This window comes from Onychostoma macrolepis, chromosome 06, assembly GCF_012432095.1.
Source record: "Onychostoma macrolepis isolate SWU-2019 chromosome 06, ASM1243209v1, whole genome shotgun sequence".
NCBI classification, from domain to species: Eukaryota; Metazoa; Chordata; class Actinopteri; order Cypriniformes; family Cyprinidae; genus Onychostoma; species Onychostoma macrolepis.
The window spans coordinates 17,987,274-18,000,797 of NC_081160.1; the positions used below are offsets into that span (position 1 = coordinate 17,987,274).

Consider the following 13,524-nt stretch of genomic DNA (forward strand, 5'->3'; position numbering starts at 1 on the left):
TTATACTATCATTAGTTCTGAAAATTGAAAAGTATGATGTTATATAGGCTAATAGTCACAAAACCCATCTTGTTGAGCTCTTGAAAATACAATTCATTGGAGTGCATAGACAGATGAGAGATGAACTGGATTTCAATTCATATTAAAACCTGACACACTTCCAGTTCTTGTGCTTTTAACATCGACAAACCCTGTCAATCAATCAGTGTTACATCCAATTGTTTGACCTTAAAGGGACAGTTCACCAAAAAATGAAAATTCTGTCATCATTTACTAACCCTCAAGTAGTTCCAAACCTATACGAGTTTCTTTCTTCTGTTAAATACAGAAGAAGATATTTTGAAGAATGTTGGTAACCAAACAGTTGACGGTATCCATTGACTTCCATAGTATTTTTGCCAATGGAAGTTAATGGCTACCATCAACTGTGAGTAAATGATGACAAAACTTTCATTTTTGTGTGAACTATCCCTTTAAACCGTGCTTGTGTCTTATGATTCCCTTTATGAGTGGATATAATATGAATTATGTGAGAACATGCCTTCATAATCTGCTTCCGCCACTCAAGCGGCATAGTTCTTCTTTTTTTTCTTCTTTTTTTTGTGGCTGAATAGCCACATGCCGTTAAGTTAAGTGCAATCTGCTGTTTGCTCACACTCCTTTCTGGGTCAAGAGAGCAAGCCTTGTTAGAATCACTCCATATAACTGCTCACAACATCACACATGTAGCCTAGTGCAAACATGTGGTTTATCTCCTCTAGAGAGAACGCCTGCTCAACGAGCAAGTGAGTACAAGTGATTGTGCGCACAGGACTGATTTTCTAGCACCTCGCACCCTGAGTTACCAAGGAGACAAGGAGGTAGTGTTCGCAGACATTGCAATATACTTGATTCAAAACTTAAAACCACATAAAGCTTTGTAGCATAAATTTTAAAAATTTACTTATTTTGTGCACTTTTATATGTCCAAGAAAAATATTATTTTGATGGAGTATCAGATTTTAACTGATACATTAATATATACCAGATTTTTTAAAGGTTATTTATATATATATTTTTTTTCATTATTTACTTTTGCAATATGGACTTAAAGGCAATGCACTGATTGAAGCATTAAAGCTGCTTGTATTACAGGAGTTACCATGTGTGTGTGTGTGTGTGTGTTGTGTGTGTGTGTGTGTGTGTGTGTGTGTGTGTGTGTGTGTGTGTGTGTGTGTGTGAAGATTACTCTGACCTATTGCCAGCTCTCTCAGCTGAGCGCATGTCTATTATAAGGTGAGTGAAAGGCTTGGAAATAAATAAGGAGGTAAGTGCGAATCACTGGAGTGATGAAGCTATGCAGCATGTTTTTTTTCCCATTATCCACTGCTCTTTCTTGGATCTGTGTCTATGTATGTAGACTGAGGCTCTGCGTATCTGAAGACAGCAGGGTCAGCTATGTGTGCCAGCTATAGTGTGTTTGGAATTTGATGAGGAGATTGAAGAGAGATGAAATATGAGGCAAAAAAAAAAAAAACAATTACAGAGATTCTGACAGCTTATTATTATTTTTTAATAAAGTTCCTTAATTTTTACATTTAAACATTATACATTAATCACAATAAATTAGCATTCTAATAGTACACATTTTCTTAAATTATGTCGAATTAGTGTGTGACAAAACTGTTGGATAAGCCCTTCACATTTATTTATGATAAGGTACGTTTAAGCTTATTGCTTACATAATGCCTCACATTGCATGGAGAAATATAAAAACTAAATAACTGTAAGAAACTGCTGTTGAAATGCTAATGTTTTGCTAGATGATCGATCTTTGATATGGAGAGGTAAAGGGGAATTTTTCAAATAGACATTCATTTTAGTATTTCATCATCACAAATCATAATAAGCTTCAAATTTCAGCCCATCCAATCATGTCATTGTGCTTAAAGTTTCAGTCTTTTTCATTCACATTTCACACTAGTAATTTGGTATTTTTACTTTTATATAGGAAGTCTACCTTTAAAAAATAAATCGAATTTCTTTTTTTGCAACCAGCAATATTCTTAAGTTAAATGTGCCATATATTTTATTGACAAATTTTAACCACACCCTTTAAACAAGCTCTGTCTAGATTTAGTCTTTTTTAGATTAGATTCATAACACTGACTTTTGTATAAAACCAGAGATATGCCATATGTTATACTGGGTACAAAAGGTTTCATCTGTTGCAGTCATATGCATCTAATGCGTCTTGTGATTATTTAGTCAGCAGAAGTAAAAATTAAAACCAGATACCGTGTCAGTAGTGCACTGTTATTTTAGATAGAATGACTGCTGTGAAAGTTCACTTACCATGACCAAATAGCTGGGAGTGATGTAGTGAGATTCCAGTTCATAACTTGTATAATGGAGCCTCCTCCTGTAAAGCCAGAATGTGAGAATTCATCTGTGAGCTCTGCAGCTTTATAGGTCTTGACTGCACATCAGTGCCACCTAGGCTTTAACACAAGTAGATCTGGTTGGTTCTTGCTGTGTAGGAGGGGCTCCTGTACCATGACTCAAAGATTGTAAGATTGTAAATTAAATAATAATGTATTAAATATGAATCATTTTCTTTACAATTTCATATTATTATCAATTAAATTTGAAATGCTGTGTGCTAGACTTTGATAAAGAGTATATAAATAGTAATATTTATGTAGGTGTCAGAACAGCAACATGAGCACAAAAGCTGAAGAAATTGCTGGGTTTCAAAGAACCACTGGCCCAATTTTCCTGTTCAAGTACAAGAGTCAGAAGACAGGCTCTAATATAACAAACCAAATGCTTCAAGTAAATCCAGCACAGAAGGTGCAAGCTCTGCGCCAATCAGATTGCCAGACTCCAGCGCTCACATAAGGAAAGTGTGCCAGCAGGCCTACTGTTGCTGTTTTGCAGTCATGCAAAGCATCAGAAAGGAAGGAAGTGAGGCTCACATTTACCAAAGCTCAGCCAATGAAAATTCATCTCATGACTGCCATCAGATTGTAAACAAAAGCCACTGATGTTCATAACCCAATCACCTGCTTAGCAGTGATAATACAGTACTTTTGGCTTGAAAAACATGTTAGGTAAAAGGTGTTCATTAAAATAAATCCTTTTTTTACATTTATGGCAATGATTAGTTTAAAAATCCAGCTTGTCGTAACATGCATTAAAGGAATAGTTTACCTAAAAATTTAAATTTGAGTTTGTTTCTTCATCAGAACAAGTTTGGAAAATTTTAGCATTACATCAGCTGCTCAGCAATCGATCCTCTGCAGTGAATGGGTGCCGTCAGAATGAGTGTTCAAACAACTGATTGCATTAATCACAACATGACTCAGTCAATCTATCAATGTCTTGTGAAAAAAAAAATGCATGTTTGTAATAAGCATGCATCAAAACATTGCCATCTAAAATGTGAGTCCTCTAATCAAAATGCCTTAATGATGGATTTGTTTCTTACAAATGCAGCTTTTCACTTGACAGTATATTAATTTGATTAATTGTGGATTATTGTGATTATTTTTAAACTCTCATTCTGACGGCACCCATTCACTGCAGAGGATCTACTGATGAGCAAGTGATGTAATGCTAGAATTCTCCAAATCTATTCTGATGAAACAAACTCATTTACACCTTGGATGGCCTGAATAAATTTTCAACAAATTTTTTGGTGAACTTTTCCTTCAAGCAGTAATAAACTGCTGGAATAAGCCTTTAACATGCTCAATTACACATAAAACACACAGAGACACACCGCAGAGCTCAGGGTCACGGGGTCACATGCTGCATGCATCAGCTGCATCGATTTCTGCCTCATCGACTGTAGTCTCCTAGACAGGATTCCTAATTTGTGCTTTCGTGACACTGAGCACCCAGAGACGAGAAATAGCATAGAGTCATGTCGTTCTCATCTCCATTTTGGTCATCCTTCCAAATGATTAAAAAAAAGAGCTGATATTAGATCTGCAAGGCTTGGTTTCCAAAAGTTCTCAGGAGAAAGAAAGAGGAAAAGGAGAGCTGAGCGTAAGAACACCTAGCGTGTGGCTGCTCTGAATTAAAGCACTGGCCTCATGCTTCATCCCAGCTGTGGGAAAACTGTGGAACCAGCTGCTGCAGGACGCGTGAAGGCTATATTTAAATAAAAATGAAAAATGAGAGAGGGGGAAACGCTGCAGGCTGTGCGTCTGCAGTCCTGCCCCTACTACATCAGGACGAGAAACAAGGAAGAATCCCAGATCAAATGAACTCTTCCCTTTGAAAGCGCTTTGCTGCCCACAAGGGTTTGAGGCTAATATATTCAAAGATCACATTTTACTAAATGTCATTTTTCTAACATATGGAAATGTTTGTTACGTTACAGTAACTCATGAACAAACCCTCACGTTGTGTATGTTGTGTTATGTTAATAACTACAGTGTAACATAACACCTGAACAGCACATTTTTTGCGGAAGTGCCTTTTTTTCTTCTTCTGTGTCCCTGAACAGCAATATTGAAATGTGTAGATGGACAGTAAATGAACAGACAAACACATAAAATAGATCTTAACTTTCAATACAATTGGGTTAGATGATTATTTGACAGATGACTTTTAGTTTAAGACAATTAAATTAGCAGCTGGTAAATGTAGTCATTTTTAGGCATGTTTATGGTCTTGATGGTCACAACATCAAGTTAAAAAAATTTAAAGGGACAGTTCATTCAAATATGAAAATTATTTTATCATTGACTTACTCTTATATTGTTTTAAACCTGCGTGACTCATTCTTTCATAGTACACAAAAGATTTTATAGTGACAGACTGATTCTGCATAACACTGCCTTTTTTTATATTAAATAATAAATTATAGATAGATAGATAGATAGATAGATAGATAGATAGATAGATAGATCATTTTAGTATTTAATAATTAAGAAATGTTTAAAAAATCATAAAATAAAATGTAATAAAAAATATTTTATAATACTGAACTAATCTAATTACTCTCCCACATTGTTTGTGCTATTGGATGACCAGCATTATAATAAACAGCGGGTGTCCATGTTTCAGTCTCAAGGCCATTTGTGAATTCTTAACAGTAATAAGATTGTGTAAGTAAACAGGACCATCCAAGAGACCAGGGCAAGTAGGGCTCTGGGCCCCTGGGACTGTGCAAGACCACGTGACCAGCCATACCAGACGGCAGCAAAGCAGGGGGATTTCCAGATTGGTTATTATTGTTGCAGACAGGAAAAGACTCCATTTAGATGCCAGAGATCACTGAGAAAGCCCTCTCACTGTTTGAGGAGGAGTAGCTTTATAGCAGAGGTAATGGAGAATGATCTGCTAGAGAGAGAGAGAGAGAGAGAGAGAGTGAGGAGAGGATGTGAGAAGGGGAGACAGAGTGGAAGATCATTTCACTGCTCCAGGGGGCGGTCACAAACATTTCACCGATCTTCATATTGATGAGACTTCTGACTGATGCAAAATGTGCTGGATTTCATTAGTAGTAAATAGTTTGTGTCTAACTGAACAAACAAACAATAAATAAATAAAGACTTGTGCATCCATAATCTGTAAATAAATAAATAAATAACATTTACTGCAGATGTTATACGACAAATCTTTTGAAAAAGGTAAAATAAAAATAACAATATTTGCTATGCTGATTGACATATTTATGTATATGCTGTATCTCTCGTTTATTTTCTCTCTTTCTCTCTCTCTCTCTCTCTCTCTCTCTCTTTATATATATATATATATATGTGACCCTGGACTACAAAACCAGTCTTAAGTCGCTGGGGTATATTTGTAGCAATAGCCAAAAATACATTGTATGGGTCAAAATTATAAATCTTTCTTTTATGCCAAAAATCATTAGGATATTAAGTAAAAATCATGTTCCATGAAGATATTTTGTAAATTTCCTACCGCAAATGTATAAAAACTTGATTTTTGATTAGTAATATGCATTGCTAACAACTTACTATTTATTCTAAATTCCTTTATTTATTCAGCTTTCAGATGATGTATAAATCTCAAATTTGAAAAATTGACACTTAAGATTGGTTTTGTGGTCCAGGGTCACACACATATATATATACATATATATATATATATATATATATATATTTTTTTTTTTTTTTTTTTTTTGCTAAATCTCAAATTGGTACTGTTACTAATAAGTAGCAGGTTCATCATTTAGTCAAAACTGAGCTAATATTTACAACCCAGCACTGGGTAAAATATGGACAAACTCAGCAATCAAAACAACCCAATCGCTGGGTTTGTCCACATTTTACCCAGTGCTGGGTTGTATTTAACCCCAGCATTTTTTAGAGTGTATAGTCATTTTCAAATAGTACTACTATGGTTGCAAAAATATTATTTTTAAATAAATTTAAATGTGTCTCGGTGTTGTTTTTAAGAAGAGACATGTTCCTACTATGAACCACAGTCCCTATAAACTGCAGCAGCATCCTATTACATATAATCGATTGATGGATGTAATTTGACACCATCAAACATTCATTCATTCAATCAATCAATCTCCGAAGGAGTAGACAATATCTAACATTTGTGTTTTGTGTAATGACATATTATAGATGCATTAGTCTTTTGGTGCTGTTCTGATGGTTAAGCGTATAGGCTGCTAACACAAAGGTTGCAGGTTTAATTCCAAGCAGTAGTGACCCAGGAACTGGTGTTAGTGAGATCACAGTCTGCTGTATCATCATTTTGCCCTTGAGCGAGGCACTTAACTTTTGTTTGGTCCATATAGGCTATGCAATTACTGTAGTTAATGTAAATGGATTTGGATGAAAAGTGCCTGCTAAAAGACAGACAAGCAGTATACTGATAAGAATACTGAGATTAAAGTTATAAATGTGACCTAAAGTTGCATTTCCAAAATGATTAATTAATTACCATGGCAAATAAATAAATAAATGTGATTCAAGATGAAAAGATTATACTTTCTATAAATAAACTCCATAGTTAAAAAAGTAACCTATTTTCTACGTTTTCTTTTTTTCAATAATTTCTGTACTATAGCTTGCTCACTTTAAACTTGGCATTGCGGTACTGGGGCTTATGCTTGTGATGTTTCTCATTTGCAAGTCGCTATACATAAAAGCGTCTGCTAAATAATCACAAGTGTGACAATGAATAACCTGTTTGTAATTACCCCATATAAAACCTTGTGCAATCCAATCCTGAACGTGGATTTGCTAACACCTTTTATGTGTCCTTGACATAGAATGGGAGAAATAAAAGGGATAAAACGGTGAAATCCAGTTCCGTGTTTTGTTTAGCACCTTAAACGAGGCCCTTCAATTGATTGACGTTGGTAACATCCAATCAGCGCCCGCAAAGCGTCAAGTCTGTGTTCGTTCGGCCCAATCAGCCAATAAGAAGACTTTAAGACGCCATACGGTATTTCAATCGGCCATGTTGATGAGGTAAAGAGGTACACCATTATATTTTCCCCGCATCGTGCAGATTTTAAATCGCATGAAATATCAAAACATCACTGGTAATGTTTATATAACACTTCGTTTGAGGAGTATATCCGCTATCCTTCACTAGCCCGCAAAATCATCCGTGTTTGCGAATGAGAACAATTTCGGTTAAGCATCTTTAAAAAATCGCGACTGTGATTTTTGTCTTACTCTAATTACTAGAACTGACTGCATGTTGTTTTTCGCTCTTCCTTCCTATATTATGTCTAAAAGACGGTCTAAATAAATCGCTCAGGTTGATTTTTTTTACATACCCAGTGGAAATATCGGTAAAGGGGCGGGGTTTGGGAACTGTCAATCAAACGTTGAGCAGGTTTCACCAGTGGGGCGTCCACTAACTGCCGCAATATTATATTCATTGAGCGTGACCTTTCTTTCAAATAGAGCAGAAGTTTACGCGCCACCTAAAAAGCAGTATTCTTAACCTCAATGCTCGTGTATTAATTAAACACGCTTATCACTGCTGGATAGTTTACAAGACACACCTTTAAGATAAATTAACAAAAGATTGTTTATGATGAGGTGATGACACGAGTAACAACGTTGTCAGTGACATGTAAGTGTCACGCTGATACTATGGAAAAACATATATTTGGAAAAATATAAATAACTGTTACATACAAACTCCATGCTTGTTTGGCTTTGTGTGAGTAAAACTAAATGTTTGAGATAGGCTGACCCATTATATATTTCAGGGCAGTGGTAATGTCTTGCGTACGCAAGGTTTTTTTTTTTTTTTTTTAAGGGAAGGGTGATGAGCCCATCTAGGCCATCCATCAAGGGGAGGTTGACCAGGATAGTATGGATCGACAGTTATTCCACACATAAATGAGTCAGAGGTTGGTTTGGAGGCGGAGTCTGACTTTGTAGAAATACTGTCCATTGTTCCATCTTGACCAATCAGAGGAGCGGAGTATTTGCAACACTGACCAATCACTGAAAACCGCCCGCCTTAAAGCTCCGCCCAGTCTTCTATATTAACTGCTCTGCCGCCGTTCGAGCTCGCTACAGACGCTTAATAGCCTTTTTTTTAATTATACACATCTCCTATTTCTCTTTATATTATTTTGTTCCGAGACCCCATTATATTCTTAACATTTAGAAAAAATGGCTGACACAAAAGTCGATACCAGCTCGGAAGTCTCCGCAAAGGTAATGCAACTTCAGTTACACTATGATTTGTAGAGATTCTGCGTTTTATTAATTTGAATAAACGAACTATATGAAATATGGAATTTGGCATGGAAATAGGCATACAGCATTACTGGAACACTGTTTGCAAATTTTGTCGGTGTTTTGACCTCTCACTGTCACTTTGAAGACTTTTCTTGGATGGTACAATGTTGGGTGTGCTGAAGTTGAGCTTCTTTACAGAGACATTTGCAACTAAAAGGCTTTTTTGTTCGGATTCTACGCGGGTTCTTTGTTTATGCAAGCGGTTTTTCGGTTCCTCTTTAAAAAGTATAGTGAGAGAGATGGACGCAGATGATCGTACGCATAATCTCTACTCTGCCTATATGGTTTGTTGCACGAGCTTCTTTATTACTACTTATAGGCTCGATTATTGAAGGTGCCTCGTACAGTGCGCGAGACGCGGCGATTCGTCAGCCCGCAGCCCGATCTGTCACACAAGTTACTGCAGCTCTCACGATTCACGATGCTGCTCGGTATAAACACGTTTCCCTGGTCTGTGAAATGTGGCTACTTCATGGTTGACCGATACTTCAAGTGTAATGAAAACGGAATTTAATCTTAGGAATAGCTTGTGAACATTAGATCCAACCTGCCTCGGATTTACGGTTTAACGGGAGCGTTAGGTCGCGTTGCCTTTTAAGTTCTGTCAAGTTCAGGTTACACTTCACTTTTTCTTAGTGAAAATGAGAGTTCACCATACATTATTGATTAAACTACTTAGGATATGAGCTTTATTGGGCTATAGTCTACCTATAGTCCGGCTCTGTGGGGATGGCTGATCATTTCTTAAATGAAAGAAAAGAGCTCTCTTTTCTTCTTTAACTTTGGATTAGCGGGTATCGAAATATGGAATTATTTCTATCGACGATGTCTATGCGTAAACTTCTCCCGCGAAAACCCGCTGCGGATGCAGCAGTCTGGCTGGCTGAATGAGTTCCTATTGTAGCGCGCGGTCTGCTCCGGAGGTGAGCGCGAACACCGAAGTTAAGGGACCTCCGTAAATGATGCTTTCTCGCGTCCAGCTGTTGTGTTTTGTTTTTGTTTGTTTTTTGTATTATTTACAAAGATAAACCTATTCTAGACCGACGTCTTTGAGCGTTGCGACGCGTCTCGCGGTTATTCTATCGTTTAGTGCATGCGTACCGCGTTTTTAAGACGCAGCGGCTCCGTTTAACTTTTAAAAACGCGTCTCGAGAGCCATAGTTACGTTCCGTTCCATTCCGTTGCGCTCCGTCTGGCTGCTTGTGAGCGTACTGTGTGAACAGCCCCGTACAGTCCATCAACGTAAGAGATCGTTTTCCACCGGACTTATCAAGCGTGTGGTGCTCAATCTCTGCTGATGTCACATAAAGATCACTGGACTCGCCTACTCGTTGTGGGCACAACATTTCTGACCCGTTTGTCAGAAGGTTTTTTTTCTTCTTCAAGCGACCTGGTCTTGATAACGTTATGTCTCTTAAGTTTGTCTATGAAATGCGGAGGTGATTTCCGCTTCAGGCTAAAAGGTTGTTGCCCACACTGTTTGTTTGATCAATATATGGGTCAGCATTATCCTGTAGATAGTGGCATATGTTCATTATTAATCTATGGCTCACTGGCGCTCAGTGGTGGTACAGAGCGGCATGTAAATTGTGACGGTGTGAGAAGGCGTTGCAGGCGTGATGTAGACGCTAACCGGCTTAAAAACTGAGGATTATGACCTAAATTTATTAATACGAGCGAGCTGCTGAATGGAAGCACATCCTGTGGTATTCAGAGCAATGAAAATCTGCGTTTTCAAACCACGAAGATGCAGCGTGTTAAATAATTTGATAAATAAGACGGCTTCGCTTAAGAATAATGGTCATTCTCGAGGGAACAGCAATATAGTGCTTGAAAAAACGAATTGTTAAAGGCCCAATAGCACAACGCTATTGTTCCCCCCTTCTGTCTCTTTCTCTTTCTCTCACTCCCTCTCTTTCTCCGAGGTTTGTCGGTCCTGCCTCTCTTTGGTCGAGTTCGCGCTCTTATTGGCTGAGTTAAGAGATTCACTAATTGTGATCCGGGAGTTGTAGTTTTTTAGCGGGCGTGTCTTTATCAAGCGCAATGATGTGGATTATAAACTGAACTACAGCGCGCATTGGCGCTAACGCCATCGACGTATCAAATTACAACACCTCAATATGGTCTTTAAACCAGGCGGGGATGGAAGAGACAGACATCCAATGAATAAAGAGTGTGGAAGTGTCTCGTTTCAAATGTGAAATGAAAGCACGTTCCACGAATAAGAGAGGATGTGAATTTAGCATAGGTCTAGTTTAATTTCCTACATCAGATAAGTAACTGAAGCAATTACAGAGCCATATTTTTCTCTTCATTTAGGACCTTAAAGAAAAGAAGCAGGTTGAGGAGGCAGAAAACGGAAAGGATGCCCCTGCTAATGGAAATGCCGTAAGTTTCCACAACTTTTCTCTTTTCATTGCCCAGTACCGCTCGGAATAGTTTCCAAATGACCTCAGGTGTTACCCATGATAACTCAATGTTTTATTTTTAGGAAAATGAGGAGAATGGAGATCCAGAAAATGAAGTAGATGAGGAAGATGATGATGTGGCTGAAGAAGATGAGGAAGATGATGGCGAAGGCAAGGCCTTAAATAAACCCATTGAACGATGATTAAAAAAACATCCTGCTGTAGCTCCACCTATGTGTTGACAACCAAGGCATATAAACAAAGATGCAATACTAAGAATGAATAACTACATTACAGGTGATGATGATGATGATGAAGATGATGAGGCTGAGGGTGGCACAGGAAAAAGAGCAGCCGAGGATGATGATGATGATGATGAGGTAATTTCCACTATGCAGTGAAATCCTTAGATAAGTGTGCATGTCTGACCTTACAAACTGCAGTGTTTTAACTCTGTTTGGCCACTGTTTTTAGGATGATGTTGAAACCAAGAAGCAAAAGACTGATGTGTAAGAAGCTACTCTGCTGGAAATCTTCTCATCCCTCCTTTCCTTAACTCGTCCACCGGGGGAGGAAAAACATGGTCATCATCAAGTAGAGTCCAGCATCCGTGTACACGCACCTAACTGCAGATTTTGTAGAAACAACCAAGACTTCAAAGCTCTACCTTCTTACAAAATACTTTAAAAGGAAAAATTTGTTTGTATTTTTATTTACATTTTATATTTTTGTACATATTGTTAGGAGGTCAGCCATTTTTGACAGTGATCTCTGGTTACCAAACGGTGCTTTGAAGTTGATGCTTCTGAAATAGATTTTACTTGTGGTTTGACCATGTCATGTTATCTCAAAAGAAACTTGTAAAAAACCAAGCAAAAAAAGAAATGAAAAATTGCAGAAAACCATGAAAAAAAAAACATTAATTCAAAGCATTCCAGTAACTTTGTGTATGTACATCAGTTGTATCATACGTAGTTGGATTGTATGAGAGGGCAAGGCCAAAAGAAAAGAATTTTCTTCTTTTCTTTCTTGTCTATTAAATTGCTATCTATTTGTGGCCTGTTTGATGTATGTGTGAAATTTGTTGTGCGACAATAAACCGAAATTTATTTTGTGAGTTCTTAAATTTTTTTTTTTTTTTTTCGTTCTTAAATTTTTTTTTTCCTTTTATGACTTCTCATGAGTTTTTAATGTTGGAGCTGTATGGGCAAGAATAATTGAACCAGCATTATCTTCAGATGCAGTTCATGTTTTTCATCAGCCTGTCAAAAGTAAATGTACATCAATGTAAATTATTCAGGCCTTTAAGTCTCCAAGATCTGGTATAAATTATATTGCGTTAAATAAAATTGACTGTGTGAATTCTTTCATTTATATTCACATTTTTTAGGTCACATTGCTCACATTTATATATTGTGTGTGTGTGCGTGCGTGCGTGTGCATACAAGTCAATTTGGAAATTAATTAATGTACATTGCATTAACACTAATTTATTTAGTAACAAGACGGCAAATTTGTAAATCAGCCATATGTTAGTGTTCAATGTAGCATGATAAGGGTTCTGCAGAACAGATCAAAATCACAAAGTCCTCTTAGAAATGAACTGACGAGCTCAAGTGATACTGAACTTTGAAGTTTAAATATTGAAAGCTATTTTTAGCTACTAGCTGAATATAGTCATTTTAACAGACCATTTGAAAAAGTGATCTGATTGTATGATAAAAGATTTACAAAATTTAATAAACTATAGACCTTTTAAAGTCTACAAAAGTATTTAATAAATTGCATTTGTAATAGTTAGAAGCCTGACAAAAATGTCACAATGTGCACAAAACCAAAAGAGTTCTAGAACTCGAAATAGTGAAAGTGTTTCAGTTTTGGTGGTTTTAAACTCTCAGAAAGGAGCACTACAGGGACGAGTTGATGTTGCACAACTGCTGTCAGGTCTTTGACTGTTGCCAGAGGTGGAACTGACAATCATGAGCACCAGAGACAAACTCTAAAGAAGAACTGAAACACTGACTCGCTGGCCATTCATGTGTTCATTTGACCATTCTATGCATATTATACATAGGGAAACCCCATTCTGCCTGTTTATCTTAGACATGGGTGTGTGCTAAATTACTTCCAAACAAGCTGGTTTTAATGAGCAGGCAGCAAATCAAAATCTTGTGGGAAGTAGGGAGTGTAAGTATCAGTGCCACAAGTAGGTGGACACACCGCCAGAGGAAACAACAGACGGACACAGTTCTGAGCCATCATGCTTTCAACAACAAAGGGAAAAAAAGCACATGTGAAGAAAGTAGAAGATCGAGGCTAGTTTGAGAACTTAGAGTGGAATTAGAATGAGGGAGTATAAGTGAAATGGATCC

The 13,524-nt window shown here is 37.2% G+C and overlaps 1 protein-coding gene across 1 annotated transcript; it reads left to right on the top strand.

The window, feature by feature from the left end:
- Nucleotides 1-8,501: 8,501 nt before the first annotated feature.
- On the top strand, nucleotides 8,502-12,269 carry ptmaa (prothymosin alpha a). Its single transcript, XM_058777753.1, has 5 exons — nucleotides 8,502-8,660; nucleotides 11,064-11,132; nucleotides 11,236-11,323; nucleotides 11,450-11,532; nucleotides 11,627-12,269. Exons 1-5 carry the CDS (start codon nucleotides 8,616-8,618, stop codon nucleotides 11,663-11,665), a joined length of 324 nt encoding a protein of 107 aa, XP_058633736.1. The 5' UTR covers nucleotides 8,502-8,615; the 3' UTR covers nucleotides 11,666-12,269.
- Nucleotides 12,270-13,524: the final 1,255 nt, after the last annotated feature.